This window comes from Gorilla gorilla, chromosome 9 (genome assembly GCF_029281585.2).
Source record: "Gorilla gorilla gorilla isolate KB3781 chromosome 9, NHGRI_mGorGor1-v2.1_pri, whole genome shotgun sequence".
In the NCBI taxonomy this organism is placed as follows: Eukaryota; Metazoa; Chordata; class Mammalia; order Primates; family Hominidae; genus Gorilla; species Gorilla gorilla.
Window position 1 is genome coordinate 75175231 of NC_073233.2, and position 16338 is coordinate 75191568.

Below are 16338 nucleotides of genomic sequence, written 5' to 3' on the forward strand. Positions count from 1 at the left end.
GCCCTGCCCATCCCACATGCCCAAATGTGTCATGTGGAGGCAGCCCCTCCCCCAGAGAGGACCAGTGCTATGACCTTGGCCCATAGGAGCTGAGGTTGCTGACCAGTGGTTGCCAATAATGTCAAAGGGCCAGAAGGACTGTACTTACTCAGGCTGACAAGGCAAGACCAGCTGTGGACACCTACAGGAGGAGATGGCTTTCCAAGTACCAGTCTTCCAAGGACCCTTGCACGGAAGCAGGGAAGGGGGCAGAAGGGAATTTTCTTACTTTTTATTTCTTCCCACTTGGATACTAAGATAGTTGAATTTTTCAATCTATTTGTCTTTGAGGGCAAGGATTTTTGAAGTTGACTAGGGCCAAAGTTCTCCTTAGTTCTTGCACTAGTGACCTTTACATGTGTCTTCATTAGTGATGTTGAGTGTTTGCATCTCTGCTGTAGCAGATGTGTTGTTGGCAGATGGCTGTGTTTTAGTATTACCTTCTAATACGTTGGAAAAGGTAGCACCCAAAAGGTGGTCATTTTCTTCCAACCATAATGATAAAGAAATGTAAGGAGGAAAAGGAGCAGAGAATAGGGTTGTTGCTTAGAGACATAAAATGTCTCCTTGCAAAAAACCTGAACTACTGATATGGTTCCTAGTGGAACATGTTTACTGGGCTTTGTCATAGCATAGTCATAGTGGGCTCCAGGAAAAGACAAGTATCTAGAGAGCACAAATGCCGCAGATAAAGTTGGGGGCTCTTATGGGATTCCTCACCATAATCCTGAGTGAATCTCTCTGTAGCAACTCAGTTTCTCACAGAGGTTCTTGTTATCTGCTTTATTATTCACGTGGGGGATGGAGTGGAAGACGCAGCCTGGTGGAGTCAAACTTAGACTGTGGTAGAGCTAGAAGCCAATGGTGTTTACCGTTGTCAGACTCAGGATCTTAGTTCAAATGGTATACGTGGGCTTTTTCCACCATGAAACAGAAATACGTCTCTTGGGTGAAAGAGGTAAGTCAGAGACGCAATTAAAAATGGTCAGGCCAGGTGCAGTGGCTCACACCTATAATTCCAGCACTTTGGGAGGCCAAGGCAGGCGGATCACTTGAGCCCAGGAGTTGGAGACCAGCCTGGGCCGACTCTGAGGGAATGACCCCCTCTCCAACAGTGACCTTTCTTCTCTCTGGTCCCCTGAGAGCAAGGGAGGTCCACCCTGTCGGTTCAGAGGGTTTGGAAGAAAGGAAGCACTGATGTTGCTTTTCTGGGCCTGTTTTGCAGAAGCGGAAAATGGAAGAGAGTGACGAAGAAGCTGTGCAAGCCAAAGTCCTGCGGCCCCTGCGGAGCTGCGATGAGCCTCTCACGCCCCCGCCTCATTCACCCACTTCCATGCTGCAGCTTATCCATGACCCGGTTTCCCCCCGGGGTATGGTGACTCGGTCATCCCCTGGGGCTGGCCCCAGCGACCACCACAGTGCCAGCCGTGATGAGCGCTTCAAACGGCGGCAGTTGCTGCGGCTGCAGGCCACAGAGCGCACCATGGTACGGGAAAAGGAGAACAATCCCAGCGGCAAAAAGGAGCTGTCTGAAGTTGAGAAAGCCAAGATCCGGGGATCGTACCTCACTGTCACGCTACAGAGGCCCACCAAAGAGCTCCACGGGACATCCATTGTGCCCAAGCTGCAGGCCATCACGGCCTCCTCTGCCAACCTTCGCCATTCCCCCCGTGTGCTAGTGCAGCACTGCCCAGCCCGAACCCCCCAGCGTGGGGATGAGGAGGGGCTGGGGGGAGAGGAGGAGGAAGAGGAGGAGGAGGAGGAGGAAGATGACAGTGCAGAGGAGGGGGGTGCAGCCAGGCTGAATGGCCGGGGCAGTTGGGCTCAGGATGGAGACGAAAGCTGGATGCAGCGGGAGGTCTGGATGTCTGTCTTCCGCTACCTCAGCCGCAGAGAACTTTGTGAATGTATGCGAGTGTGCAAGACGTGGTATAAATGGTGAGCAGGGATTCAGGGGGTCAGGAATTAGGGGTATGGGAGTAGGTGGCAGGTTTTCCATATGAGAACAGCATGCACCTTGGCATCTGAAAGCCTGTGGGGTCTTATGAGGAGTGAATTGACCCTTTTTCCCAAACTTTGGGTCCTGTTTAAAGATGTAGCCTGTTGTACCGGCAGATGTCATTAGGGAACTGGCCATTTGCCTCCTGGCCCTGCTCTATACTTTCCCATGTCTCATTGTTATGGGGAGGGAGACTGATTTGTGGGATACATTTGTAGTCTGTGATAAAACTTGAGAGTCTTGCGGGCTGAAAATTTCCTCCTCAAGTCAGCTGAACTCATCACGTGTTGGTTGAGAGCCTATGATGTTCTAGTCACTCTTCTGGTGCTGATAACACAGATAACCTCACTTAAGCCCCTGACTCAATTACCTCTCCATTCAGTGAGAGAAGTGGGCATGCTTTTCAAGATGAATTTGAAGGTGCTTAACATTTTTCTTCAGTTTTAATGCTCATCCCCCCAAACCTGGATCAGAATTCCCTTTTCCAGCAAGCAGAGTCCAGTTTTGAAGCTTCCTTAATGAGAGCTACCATTTCTTCTTAAGTTGGACAGACACTTGGGGGAAAAAATTCCTGGTGATGATGAACAAGGAGCTTCCCATTGGGCATTGTTGGTTTTTCCTTAAACTCTGGTATATATTTACTCTAGGATATATCCTTTTTATCTGGGTCACACACATCCTATTACAGTAGTGTGGTGTCCTGACCAATGGCATTCACTCAGGAACTTTTTAGAAATGTCAACTGTCAGGACCCTCATAGGCCTCTTAAATCAGAACCTCTTGAGTGGGCCCAGCAGTCTGCTTTAACAAGCGCTCCTCCAGGGGACTCTGATGCATGCTCGAGTTTAGAGCAGCAAAATCTGCTGTATTGTCAGCAGCTTGCTTCTGCCATAGAAGCTTCATGTGCCACTGGTAAAATTGTTTCAGTCTCTAAATAGACCCTATTCTTTGCAAACATGAGTTTATTTCCCAAATCTGAATTAATGTATAGTGTATCTAAATTCTCCTTAATATTTCTCTGTCTAGGGCTAGTAGGACTGCTTGGCTCTACCTCTTGGTTTTCAGGGCAAGGCACATCAGATTCCCATTATGTGCTGTCTCTGTTCCCCTGCCAACCAGGCTGGGGGGCAGGGGCTATAAAATATTAAATGGAAGCCAGCATGTTGTGGTTTGTGGCCTGTAGATTTGTAGACTGCAGTGGAAAGCCAGGCCTATCCCTTTCAGTTCTGGTCTGGCCTGGCTAGAAAATGTCAGGATAGCACTGAGGCAGAACTTGAGGGTGAGAGAGGACTCTGTAAGCCTGATAAAGAGCCTCTTTTGACCTGATACAGTAATGGGCTGAAGGCAGGGTGAATTGTGGATGTGCTGAGTAGCACCCTGCATTTCAGGCAGTTGCGAGTGACTGACAAGGGAGGGAATGGAGCAGGCCTTCTTAGCTTTAGACAGTAAGAAGTCTAGAAACTTCAAGAGGCTCCCTTATATACACTTCAGCAGGAACCATGCCATTTTAATGCAGATGAAGGGGCTATAGACTGTTGCTTGCTATGGGTCCCTAACAACTGTTGTGTTCTCAAACACTCCAGAATAAATCAGGGTAAAGTGGTCAAGTTATATACTATCAACATATAGGTTTGCAAAGCATCTAGTTGTTGTAGAGTTCAAGGCAATTTTTTGCCTATTCTGTGAGGCAAAAAATGATAAGGTGTGATCCCTGTACACTTGTAGAAGAACGAGCCTCCAGGTACTCTGCTTTTCCCAGAAGCCATAAGCAGCCTGTGATGGGAGCTCCACTGATCAAGTTAATGAAGGCGAGTTCTCTTCCCTTCTATCACAGGTGCTGCGACAAGAGACTTTGGACAAAAATTGACTTGAGTAGGTGTAAGGCCATTGTGCCCCAGGCCCTCAGTGGCATCATCAAGAGGCAGCCAGTCAGCCTTGACCTCAGTTGGACCAACATCTCTAAAAAGCAACTGACATGGCTCGTCAATAGGCTGCCAGGTAAGTGAGCAGCCCTGCCGCTGTCTTTCCAGGGGCCCAGAAGAAGCGGGCAAGAAAAGTTGCATTATTGGCAGTGCTTCTTAGCATCACTTGAGGGCAGTGTAGGGCAGCAGTCCCATGCCATTGTTGCTTAGCAAGAGGTTTACCCAGGGCCATCTTAAGTGTCAGTCTCCGAGGCAGCACTCTGGACTGGCAGGCCAATCACTGCAGTGGACAGCAAAGAGAACGGAATCAGTGTTGCTGCCAGCCCTGCAGTTCTCCTCAGCATAACCACTAAAGAGGAAATTTGAGTCAGATGTTACTTTGGTCAGCTCCTTATAAGCCCTTGTTCTCTTCAGCATTTTGAGCTCTTAGAAAGACAGGAAGTCACTCCTTCTTGTATTGCTCTGGTGGGAACTAAGCAATCAATTTACCACTAAAGCTAGAAGATGTAGTATAGGATACCATGGAAATCTTTGAGCTGAATGACTAAAAGATTAGGCATAGTCCTTCTCTCCTATTAGACTGGAAGTTTGTTCACTTTGCTCAGATCGTTACGGCTCTGAGTGTGCTGGGAAACAGTGTATTATTACGTGTCTCATTCCATCCATTGCAGGACTGAAAGACCTCCTCCTAGCAGGCTGCTCCTGGTCTGCAGTCTCTGCCCTCAGCACCTCCAGCTGCCCCCTTCTCAGGACCCTTGATCTTCGGTGGGCAGTAGGAATCAAGGACCCTCAAATTCGGGACTTGCTTACTCCACCAGCTGATAAACCAGGTATGCTCTGGACCTGACTTCTCTGTGCTTGTCTTGGGGTAGCTTTGTCTTCCAAACAGACCTCATCTTCAGAAGCTAAGGTAGTCTCAGATATGACGCTGTGGAAGAATAGAAGAGCACAAAATGAAAACAGAATGATGGACTGTGTACAAGAATAGGGTAACTATAAGCAGATAACTACCTACAAACAATGGAGTAAGTCCATTTTGTGAGTTGGTGGAGTTTGGGGCCCAGAGAGTGTAAGCCTGAAAAAGTCTGAGAAGGCTTTATGGTTGAGGTGGAGTCAAAAGCTATTTGCATGATGGTCTAGAAAAGTGTGGTGGTATTGGAAGGGGAGGAGCATTCTGCACATAGCCTTTTGCTGTGTGCATGAGGCATAATCTAGCAGCTTGAGGAGAAAGAAAACTTGTCTGGTTTCCTAGAAACTGCCTACACACAGTGCTCACACCCTGAAGGCATGGCTGGGTGTGGGCAGTTCTACTTAACCCCTTCAAGGGGGCCTGGCCAGCAAGTAGCTGTTGCTGCCTTGGAGCCTTGAAGCTGGATTAGAGAATTGAGAGTTTTGATCTAGGCTTTTCTCTTGCCTGTACAGGTCAGGACAATCGCAGCAAGCTCCGGAACATGACCGACTTCCGGCTGGCAGGCCTTGACATCACAGATGCCACGCTTCGCCTCATCATTCGCCACATGCCCCTCCTGTCTCGACTCGACCTCAGTCACTGCAGCCACCTTACAGATCAGTCCTCCAATCTACTCACTGCTGTCGGGTCTTCCACTCGCTACTCTCTCACAGAGCTCAATATGGCAGGTATGCCGCTACAGTTGTTCATAATCAGCGGTGCCCCCTGCCTCCAGCCCTCCCTGGAACTTGATCAGTAAACCAGAATGACCTTGGGTCTGTTGATTGACCCACATTAGCTCATTTCTTCACATCTGGACAAGGACATGGATTTCTATCCCTTTTTTAACTGATGGGGGACTGAGGCCTTGAGTAGTTAAGTCGGTTGCCTGTGTGCGCAGCCAACATCCAGCTGGAGTTTCGTCAGCCTTGCAGCCCTTGTGCTTGTTGTCATATGGTGATGGGAGTGAGGCAGCAGGGTCCCTTTGGAGGTGCTGATGGCACTTCTGGTCTCTGAGCCAGGTAGTTGTGGGACAAAGAGGGCTTTTGTTTAGCATTTTGAAGGAAAGACGGCTACAGGAATTGAATGGCAGAGGAAAGCTGTGTGTATGTGAGCACTGTCATTATGTCCACTTTCCCGACAGGTTGCAATAAATTGACAGACCAGACCCTGATCTACCTACGGCGCATTGCCAACGTCACCTTGATCGACCTTCGAGGATGCAAGCAGATCACTCGAAAAGCCTGCGAGCACTTCATCTCAGACTTGTCCATCAACAGCCTCTACTGCCTGTCTGACGAGAAGCTGATACAGAAGATCAGCTAAGACACACCCAGCCCAGACTCAACAGGAAACCGATCTTCCCCTGACTCCCCACCGAGGAGAGCCTCTCCTCGACCCTGCACGGGCTCTGAGGCCAGCGTCACACTCCCTCTCTGCTCTCCTGTCCCTTGAGCCCTTCCTCTACAGGTGGGGCAGAGAGGGTGGTGGACACCAGGCTTACCTGCCTGCTCCTCTCCCTCCTAAGGAAAAGGGAGTAGCAGATTGATCTGAGGGGAAAGCACAGGCTGTGCTGTCAAGGCGCCTGCTCGCTTACTCGCCTGCCAGGAGGCCGGGCTCTCAGTTTGGGGTGTTCGTGCAACCTTCATCTGCACTGGGCCCTGTGCCCCTCCTCCCCATCCATGGTCCCCAGCAGTGCCTGGTTCTGAGCAAACTCCCAGGGAAGAAAACGGCCCTGTCTACATGGCCAGGTTCTTGTGGTGTCCAGTGCGCGTCTCTCCTCCATCACACTCTCCCGGCTTGCGCAGGAGGGGCCAGCAGCCCCAGGAGTCCCAGACCCGTGCCGATCACACTGGTGCTGTTGAGATGTCCCAAACCTCACGTCCTTAACTGTGCTCTCCCTCCTTTCCTCTCCCTTGAGCTTGGTTCTGCCCAGCACTCGTGCTCGTTCACATAATTAGGTTTCCCACCCCAGCCTACCCGACTTACTTGCTAGTCTCTATGAGGTCCTTATTGCACTTATTGGGGTTGAAGCTTTTCAGAGGAGCTGGAACTGTCTACCCCAGGGACACACCCATTTCGTTGCTACCCAAGTGGATTCTGAGACAGGCACCATCTCCTTGTTCCCCCTCTCTCTTTTGCCTCCCACTGACTGCCCTTTTCCATGTGTCTTCATTCTGCCTGAAGAAGGCTTTCCCAGGATGCACGTCCTCAGAGGGAGCAGCCTATCTCCCCCAAGCTGGAGGCGGCAGAGGACTGGGCCAAGCCCCAACCTGCCTCCCAGCCAGGCTCCTCCAGGCCTCTGGTTTAGCGGAGCCCCCTGAGCCCAGGCCTGTGTCTAGCCCCAGTGGCTCACTGAACTTTCAGGGCAGTCAGGGGGTCCTGCTTAGAAGCCAGTCACCAGCCCTCTGCCTGCAGCCATGGAAGGGGGTGTGCATGTGCCTCTGTGTGTGTGGCTGAGTGTATTCTGCGTGTGTGTGTGGAGGGAGGGAGGGAGGGGAGCATGGTGTCTCCCGCTCCACCGCCCTTTGTTGAGCCCCATCAGCTGCCCCCTTTTACTTTGCATTGAACGGCCTGTCCAAAGATCCTCTCTCTAGGGCAGCAGAGAGCTTTTTGCACTTTAAAAAAAAAAGAAAGAAAGAAAGGTCGGAATTTCTTTTGGGTCAGTATTTTTAAGTGTGTGAGGAGATGCTCAGTAGCAGCAGCCTATGGCAAGAGCTTATAAATGATTGATGCAAATTTGCACTCTGCTCCCCCTCTGTAAGGATACTGATAGCACAACCTCTTCTTCCCCCCACCCCTGCCCCGCCTTTTGGTCCTCCATCCCTGTCCCTTTCTGGCCCTCTTCCTGTAGTCCAGTCTCAGGCTTTCCTCTTCCTGAAGCCCTACAGAGTTAGGGAATGGAGCCCAGGCACCAGGGGTCTAAAGTGTGAGCCACTGAGAAGAGAGACGCCAACTGCACCCTTGCCACTTCCAAAGCAATAGAGGCAGAGTGGTCCCCTCTTTGCCACCTAGGCCAGTTTTGACCCTGGCATTAACTGGCCTTAGAAGAAACTGGGTCCTGGTAGGGGGTGGCATTTTGTTTGTTTCTTCCAATCTGCTGAATCTTTTGGCTGCACCTTACAAACAGCAGTCTGCTCCCATGACCCTCTGACCACTTCCATTGGTCTCCAGGCCCCAATAATCTGGGGTTGAAACTTTGAGGAAATGCCAGTGACTTATTCCAGAGTGCCTCAGTTAGGGGAACTTCTCTGTAAAGAACCCTGGGTATTGAGCAAAAACCTTATTATTGTTAATGACCTATAATTGGAAGCTTCCTGCCTTTTTCTTTGGTTGCTCCTGTGGAAAATACTGAAAAGATTACTTTGTTTTATTTTGTTGTCTTTTTATAAAAGGGGAGGTGGAGAGACCCCTTCAGAGCAGGGATTGTGCCGGGAGAGTGCCTCTGACTTTGGGACATTTCATCCACAGAAATTTCCAAGCCAATGGTTTCTTTTGGGTTTTGGTTTTTATGTTTGTTTTTTGGGGTTTGGAAAAACATGCATTTTTACCGTGCACGTAAATTGGTCAGCAGAAAAGGGAGCCCAGAAGAGGCAGCAGATGGATCATGCCCTTGCTGGGTTTTCCTTTTCTTTGGGACTGTGAGGGGAAATGGTTTTTAGAGGTGAGGGTTGGTCCATGTGGAGGAAAGAAGTGTCTCTGTTGGAGGACAGAGGAACCTGGGGAGTCCATCGCATGTCCTACAATCTGCTCTTAGACACGGCCTTGCCAGGAGAGCCTGCCCTCAGACTGCAGGACCAGAACCCCTGCCTCCATCTTTCCAAGCACCGGGGCGAAAAACCACAAAGGAAAGGAAGAAAATTTATATATATATAATATAAAATCACTTGGTGATTAAAAAAATAACTGCTCCATAAATAAAACTCCTAAAGTCACTTATGTTTAAAGGGTTTGGTTGTGTTTTTTGTTTTTCGGAGAAATATTGTAAATATATATTTTTTTGTTGCTGATTTAGAGTCAATCTCCAATGTTGTGCTAAAAGGTTTAAATTAAATGTAAGCATTAAGGGGATATGTCTTATGCTATCTCAGTTGACACATTGAGGTTATTTTGGGCCAGAGAAGGAGGAAGCTAGTTGGACTTCGTTTTGTTTTCCAAAAGTTCTCCACTATTGGTTTTAGAGAGAGCAAGGACATCTTTCCTCTGACACGTGGGAATGGGTGATATTTGTGTAATAAAATTTTTAAAAGACAAAAAAAGAAATAGCCTCCAATGGGAAATATTTTAATTTAGGTTTTGTTTTTGTTTGGGGGTTTTTGTTTTTTTAAAAAAATAAAAAGGCTTTAAAAACAAAAATTAAACCTTTTCTGCTTCGGTGTGTGCGTGTGAGCAAGTCAGAAGGCTAAGGCCACGGAGCCCTTGCTTCACCTCTCAGCAGCAGCAGCAGAACTAGGGGGCATGTTTACTGCTTGGTTTTCCTTAGCTTATTTTTTAAACACCAAAAAGCAGCACTTGCTTCTGGAAACACAATGTTTACTTCATCAAGGTGAACTTTTTTTTTTATTTTTATTTTTTGAGATGGAGTCTCGCTCTGTCGCCCAGGCTGGAGTGCAAGGGCACAATCCCGGCTCACTGCAGCCTCCACTTCCCGGGTTCAAGCGATTCTTCTGCCTCAGCCTCCGGAGTAGCTAGGATTACAGGCACTCACCATCATGTCCAGCTAATTTGTGTGTGTGTGTGTGTGTGTGTGTGTATTTTTGTAGAGACGGGGTTTCACCATGTTGGCCAGGCTGGTCTTGAACTCCTGACCTCAGGTAATCCGCCCGCCTCCACCTCCCAGAGTGCTGGGATTATAAGCATGAGCCACCGCGTGCAGCCCCAAGGTGAACTTTGTAATGGATGTGAACATTTTAAGTGTGAGATTACCTGACATTCTCTCACCCAAAAAGAGCAGCCCTGCAGAGGCACCCAGTGGTACACACCTTAGAATGGGCTGGGGCATCTCTAATCTTTCATCCCCACAACTGCCAAGCCATCAGCCAGGGCCAATTCCATCTGCTAAAGCTGCAGAAAGTCGCTGAGCAGGGTCTGGCCCAGGCAGGCTGTGACCAGCGTGTCTCCCACCTCATCCTACTGCTGCTCATCGCCCAGCATGTTGAGTCCAAGTTTCCAGTCTTTAAATATGTGCGCCAGATGCTGCCAGAGAACTGCCTACTTACCTGACTGCTGAGTCTCAGGAGGGCTGCAGTCCCATCTGGGAGGGCCTGAGCAGGCTTCCATCACTACCTCCAAAGGAATCTGGGGATCTCCGCCCATCCTATTCCCCAAACTGATAGTAAAGGACCATCTCCGATTCTGGAGCCCAGTCTAGAAGTGGACAAGGGCGTTGCACAATGGGCTGATTTAATGTTGGTTCCCCCAAGGACGGATATGGATGTGGCCATGTTTGGATGTTTCCAGGGAAGGAAAAGTGTCAGTTTTGCCCCTAAATACCTCAGAAACCCATCTGCCCTTACTAATCTCATCCCTGCCACCCTAGTGGAAGCCACCACTGTCTAGAACCTCAACCACAGGAAAAGCCCCAAGGGTCCCGGTCCAACCCCCTGTCCTCCATGGTGGTAGCCAGACATTTATCTGAAAAGATTGATTTGGCTGGGTACAGTGGCTCACGCCTGTAATCCCAGCACTTTGGGAGGCCAAGGCAGGCAGATCACCAGAGGTCAGGAGTTCAAGACCAGCCTGGCCAACATGGTGAAACCCTGTCTCTACTAAAAATACAAAAATTAGCCGGGTGTGGTGGCGCATGCCTGTAATCCCAGCTACTTCGGAAGCTGAGGCAGGAAAATCGCTTGAACCCGGGAGGTGGAGGTTGCAGTGAGCTGAGATCGCACCATTGCACTCCAGCCTGGGTGACAAGAGCGAGACTCCATCTCAAAAAAAAAAGACTGATTTGACTACTTCCCTCCCCTGCTTAAAACCCTTCATTGTGTTCATCTCAGGATAAAGTCTGAATGTGGCATGTAATGTGGCCCATGAGGCTGCCAGGCCCTCCAGCTTCATTGCCCACCATTTGTCCCTCCTCTTCCTCTCCACTCACAGCCAACTTTTCAATTAACACCATCTCTGGGTCTTTGTATGTCCTGTTCACTCCACCTGGTACACCTAACTCGGTTTATCTATTACTTTCTCTGGGAAACCATCTCCTCCTTTACTCCAGACTGGATCAGGCCAGGCACAGTGACTGACGCCTATAATCCTAGCACTTTGGGAGGCCAAGGTGGGAGGGGCACTTGAGGCCAGGAGTTCAAGACCAGCCTGGTCAACATGTCAAAACCCTGTCTCTACAAAAACACACAGCCGGGCATGGTGGCTCACACCTGTAATCCCAGCACTTTGGGAGGCCAAGGCAGGTGGATCATCTGAGGTCAGGAGTTTCAGACCAGCCTGACCAACATGGTGAAAGCCCATCTCTACTAATAATACAAAAATTAGCCGGGCATGGTAGTGTGCACCTGTAATCCCAGCTACTCGGGAGGCTGAGGCAGGAGAATTGCTTCAATCCAGGAGGCAGAGGTTGCAGTGAGCCAAGATCGCACCACTGCACTCCAGCCTGGGTGACAGAGCGACACTCTGTCTCAAAAAAAAAAAAAAAAAAAAAATTAGCCAGACAAGGTGGCATGTGCCTGTAATCCCACCTACTCAGGAGGTTGAGGCAGGAGACTCACCTCAGCCTGTAGTGAGCCATGATCGTGCCACTGCACTCCAGCCTAGGCGACACAGTTGAGACTCTGTCTCAAAAAAAGACCAGTCTGTTCACCATCTTTCCAGGCCACAATTCTCAGAGCCCAGGTCCAGAAGGAAATCTCAGCGTTGACACCCATGTATGTGCAGGAAACTGACGGCAGGCCCCAGAGGTCAGGGACACCTGACTTTCCCCCGTCAATGCTGTCATCCAGCCTCTGCCTCCTACTCCACATCCACCCCAATCCAACGGGCAGGGAGTTCTACCTCCCCAGAGCGTGCCATAGGATAGCAGGCAGAGGGACAGGGAGAGAAACATACCTTGAAAGACCCAGAAGAGGAAAGGCAAAGAGGTAGAGAGGGATGGATAGAAAAGAGACCATGGAGGAAGACGGGGGGGAGACATAAATGAGGCCCAGGATACTCTAGTGTGACAGTGGCCACTCGGCGGGTAGTCTCCCCAGCCCAACGCTTCACACACCTTTTTTTTTTTGAGATGGTGTCTCACTCTGTCGCCCAGGCTGGGGTACAGTGGCGCGATCTAGGCTCACTGCAACCTCCGCCTCCCGGGTTCAAGCGATTCTCCTGCCTCAGCCTCCCGAGTAACTGGGACTACGCGACCACCACCACGCCAGGCTAATTTTTGTATTTTTAGGAGAGACGGGGTTTCGCCATGTTGGCCAGGCTAGTCTTGAACTCCTGACCTCAGGTGATCCGCCCGCCTCGGCCTCCCAAAGTGCTGGAATTACAGGCTTAAGCCACCGCGACCGGCCCGCTTCACACATCTTATCTGAGTTAATCCTCAAAACAATCCAGTGAGGCCACGCGTGGGACGCCCTTTGTACAGATGAAAAAGGCTCTGCCCTAAGAAGTTAAGTAACTTGCCTAGGGCACCCAGCCGGGTTCCTAGAAGGTGGCACTGGCATCCTACCCCAAGTCTTTCCTACCCCACCCCTCGACACATGGCAAGTACCAGCGGTCACAATGTGGGCCCAGTGGGAGCGACGAGACCGTGAGTCGGACACTCACAAGCCGGTTAGGAGCGTCAAGGGGCAAAGCTGCTCTGGGGAACAAGCTGCTCAGCGGCGCCGAGGCGCATGCGCGCTGGGCAGGGCTCCTGGCGGGCCGGGCGGGGCTCCGGGATGAGGATGAGGATGAGGGCGAGGGCGAGGGCGAGGGCGGGGGCGGGGGTTCGGGGACGGGGCCGGGCCTGGCAGCTCGCTGGGGCCCCGTCTCGGCAAAAACTCTGAGGCGGAAGAGGACCTTGGATCCGGGGACAGTGCGGGGACTGTGTGAACTTTCCAGAGAGTTCCAGGAGGAGGCGATGCTCCTGGGAGGCGGGTCGAGAGGAGCTAGGGGTCTCGAAACCCCTGCCATGGTTGGTGGGCTGGCGCCTGCGGGCTAACAACCCCCGCCCAAGGTCCCTGCCCTCTGCAGAAAGGAGCGAAGGGCCCGGGCGTCCTGGTGATGTTGGAGCCTCCCGGATAACCAGGGCCCTTTTTCCCTCAGGGCCTTTGCATCTACTGTTCCGCATACCTGAAAAGCTCTTTTCTCTGCCCCTAAAACAACTGCTTCCCTCCCATCCTCTGGCTCTGACAAAAACGCCCTGAGTTTTCCCTGACTTCACCTGAAGAGGCTCCTGACTCTTAGAACTTGTCACGTGCCTCACAGGGATGTTCCCGCTTTCGATGAGATCAGCTGGGCTCTGCAGTGCCCTGCACATAAGGAGAACCCAACACTTGTCAGCGGCTGTTATCAGGTATGGTTTGCCTCCAAGCTCCCCTCCTGTGTCTTCCCGTGTTGGATCCGCAACGCCAAGCACAGGTGCCTGGCATGTAGTAGGAACTCAACAAATACTGTCAAATAATCGGGTGAATGAATCAACTCCCAGCATCCTGGCCAGAGCCTGACACTGTCTGGGGACCTGACATCAGAGGAATGGCTGTCCATGTCGGGGAGGAGTGTCCCCAGGTCAATCTGGCACACACCTGCTGAGGTCAAGGAAGCCCCGAGCTCACCCTCCTGCTCTGCAAAGCCCAGGCTGGAGGCGGAGAAGATAGGTCTCAGCAGGACAAAATTCGCACTCCCGGGCCTTGGCACGTGCCACTTCCAACCTCTCTCATGCTCATGCACACAATGTCATGTTCAAGACTTTACCCAACCCTCCCTGACCCCTCCCCTGACCTTCTCCCGAGTGCCCTCACTTCCTTAAACTATAGCTCTTGCCAGGTTAATTGGAGATATGTGTTTAGGGGTTTTCTTCCCCACCAGACTGGGCTAACACTGAGTCTTGATTCTTTTTGCAGCCCTTATCCTTACTTTGTGCTGGGGATGAGGGGTGCAGCAGTGACCAGGACAAACAGAGATGCCAAGGGAGAGACCTCTGAGCAGGATCTCTTCCGCCCACAAGGTGGCAGCACGAGGAGGAGCCTGCCACTCCGGAAGTGGGGAAGGGCAGTCCAGGCAAGGGAACTGTAAAGTTAAAGCCCCAGAGGTGGAAATGGACTTGGCTTGTTCTAGTGACAGAAGGAAGACCAGAGAGGCTGGAGACTAAGAGGAAGGAGAAGAATGGAAATTGCTGAGTTAGAGAGATAGGCAGGCACCAGTCTGTGCGGGTCTCATGGGCCACAGGAAGTGGGGTGGATTTTATCCTAAGTGCAGGGGCAGTCGTTGGGGGTGGGCTTTGATGTAGATCTATAGAAGCTCAACCCACAGGAACGGCAGGGCGCGCGGAGAGGAGGCTGGTGCAGGCATGCAGGCGAGAGGTGATTGAGACTCGGGCCAGGGTTTAGCAGGGCACAGTGGAAGGATCAAGGGTGTACTTCAGAGACAGATACGCCAGAGATGCTGTATGACAGCAGGGGTATACATCGGGGTGGGGGCCAGGTGAGGAAAGAGAGGAATCGAGGACAGCTCCTAGATTTTGGGAAAATGGAGGATCCACGCCTGAGATGGGGAGGCGGGAGAGGAGCAGGTTGGACAGGGGCTGGGTAGTGGGAGCAAGAGCTCAGTGTGGGCCGCGCTAAGTTTGCAACATCTATTAGTCATCCAGTGGCGATGCCAAGTAATGATGTGTCTGTGGGGCTGCCAGCTGGGCGGAGATGGGGCTCTACTCCACTTTGCACTCCTAGCATCCTGGTCAGGGCCTGGAGCAGTCTAGGCACAGGACAAAGGTTTGTTGAGAGAAGGCAGGCCTGCCTGTGAAGGCAAGTTTGCAATCGACCTTCCTAGGACCAACAGAGGCAACACCGTCCCCAAAACCAGTCTTCCCCAGGCCTAGGGCTCACACCAACCTCTTCTGAACCTGGGGCTTCCTGAAGTCACTTTTCCTGGGCCCAGGAATCAATGAAGGGAGACCAGCCCCCCTCAAAAGACCCCAGCTTCAGGCCTGGCAGGGGGTGTGGATTGGGCTGTGGGTGGGAGGGACTGAGTTTTTAGGTGGGGATGGGAAGGTAAGGCCACCTCTTGGAACAGGATAGCTGGCATTTCAGAACCCACACACAGACTCTGGTCCAACAAGTTCATCAGGCAGAATTTTTTAAATAGAGGCTATTCCCAAAAACCCTGGCTGACATGTGGCTGTGCTCGCAGTCCAGAGGAGTCAGGACAGGGCTGTGGGGAGAGGAGGTTAGAGGCTTTATGTTGTGGCATCTGGCCTTGTTCCACCCCAAACCCCATGTGTTCCAAGAGCTCATTCACTCATTCATTCACTCATCAAACATTGATGCCTTTGAGTCGGGTCCTGTGGTGGGCACTGGGAGCAAAGGATGAACTAGGGGCACCAGTGACAGTGGGGGACACTATGTCCTCTTTAAATATATATATCAGCATTTCCAACATCAGGATGCATTTTCCAATTGATGCAGACATGTAACGAGGCTTCACTCCCCACTGTCGAAACTTGCAACAATGCGTCTTCCAACTGAAAATGGAAAATAGGGCCTAGAAGGTGGTAAGTATAGAATTGGAGATGTACATAGTTGGGGTCAGGGAGTCAGGGAAGACTACCTGGAGGAGGTGAGTCTTAGTGGATGAGTAGGAGTTGGCCAGGGAGGAAGGTACACAGAAGGGCTTCCAGGCCCAGGAAACAGCAGAGGCACAGAAGTGAGAATGGGTGGGTGAGTTGGTGGGGAAACTCCAGGTGCAGAGGATGGTAGCAAAACAAACTGGAGCATCCAAGGTCCAAGTCCTCCAAGATCTTGACTTGCAGATTAAGGAGTTTGTTCACCTAATCTGCTTTGGGCAGAGTGGGGTGAGTCCTAGAGACCCCTCTAGGTCTCTCATTCTCAGTAGCCCCAGAAGGCCTGGAGAGCTGCTTCTTGGTGCCAAGCAGGCAGTGACTCCTCAGATCTAGATTTGGGAAAAGCATCTCTGGTCAGGGCCTGCATCAGAGCAGTGGCTGGCCATGAGGACCCTGAGAAAGTAGACAGATTCATGGAGATTCTCAGGAGGCCAGACAGGAGACTATGGTGACAAATTAGATTAGAGAAGGGGAGAGAATGAAGGAGCAGTTGGGGAAAAGAAAACTGAGGCTCTGACATGGGTATATGGGTGGCAAGTGACTCACCACCCACCGAGAGGAGAACCTCACAAGCTCTGACATGCTCTGGTTCCAGGTTCTGTTGGGGCTGATCCAAGATGGTAGCCTAGAGGTGCACAGAGATGGGGGCCTTGCTTTGCAAAAGGAT

General features: G+C 51.2%; 1 protein-coding gene across 5 annotated transcripts in view; it reads left to right on the top strand.

Moving 5' to 3' along the window:
* Nucleotides 1-8856, top strand: part of KDM2A (lysine demethylase 2A) — a 147132-nt gene extending 138276 nt beyond the window's left edge. For all 5 annotated transcript variants that reach the window (XM_031015923.3, XM_055354597.2, XM_031015924.3 and 2 more), the window contains 5 exons: nt 1265-1977; nt 3873-4036; nt 4632-4790; nt 5383-5598; nt 6054-8856. In XM_031015923.3, coding sequence (XP_030871783.1) covers nt 1265-1977; nt 3873-4036; nt 4632-4790; nt 5383-5598; nt 6054-6235 — 1434 coding nt within the window. In that variant the 3' untranslated portion in view covers nt 6236-8856. The remainder of the gene's footprint in view (nt 1-1264; nt 1978-3872; nt 4037-4631; nt 4791-5382; nt 5599-6053) is intronic.
* Nucleotides 8857-16338: the final 7482 nt, after the last annotated feature.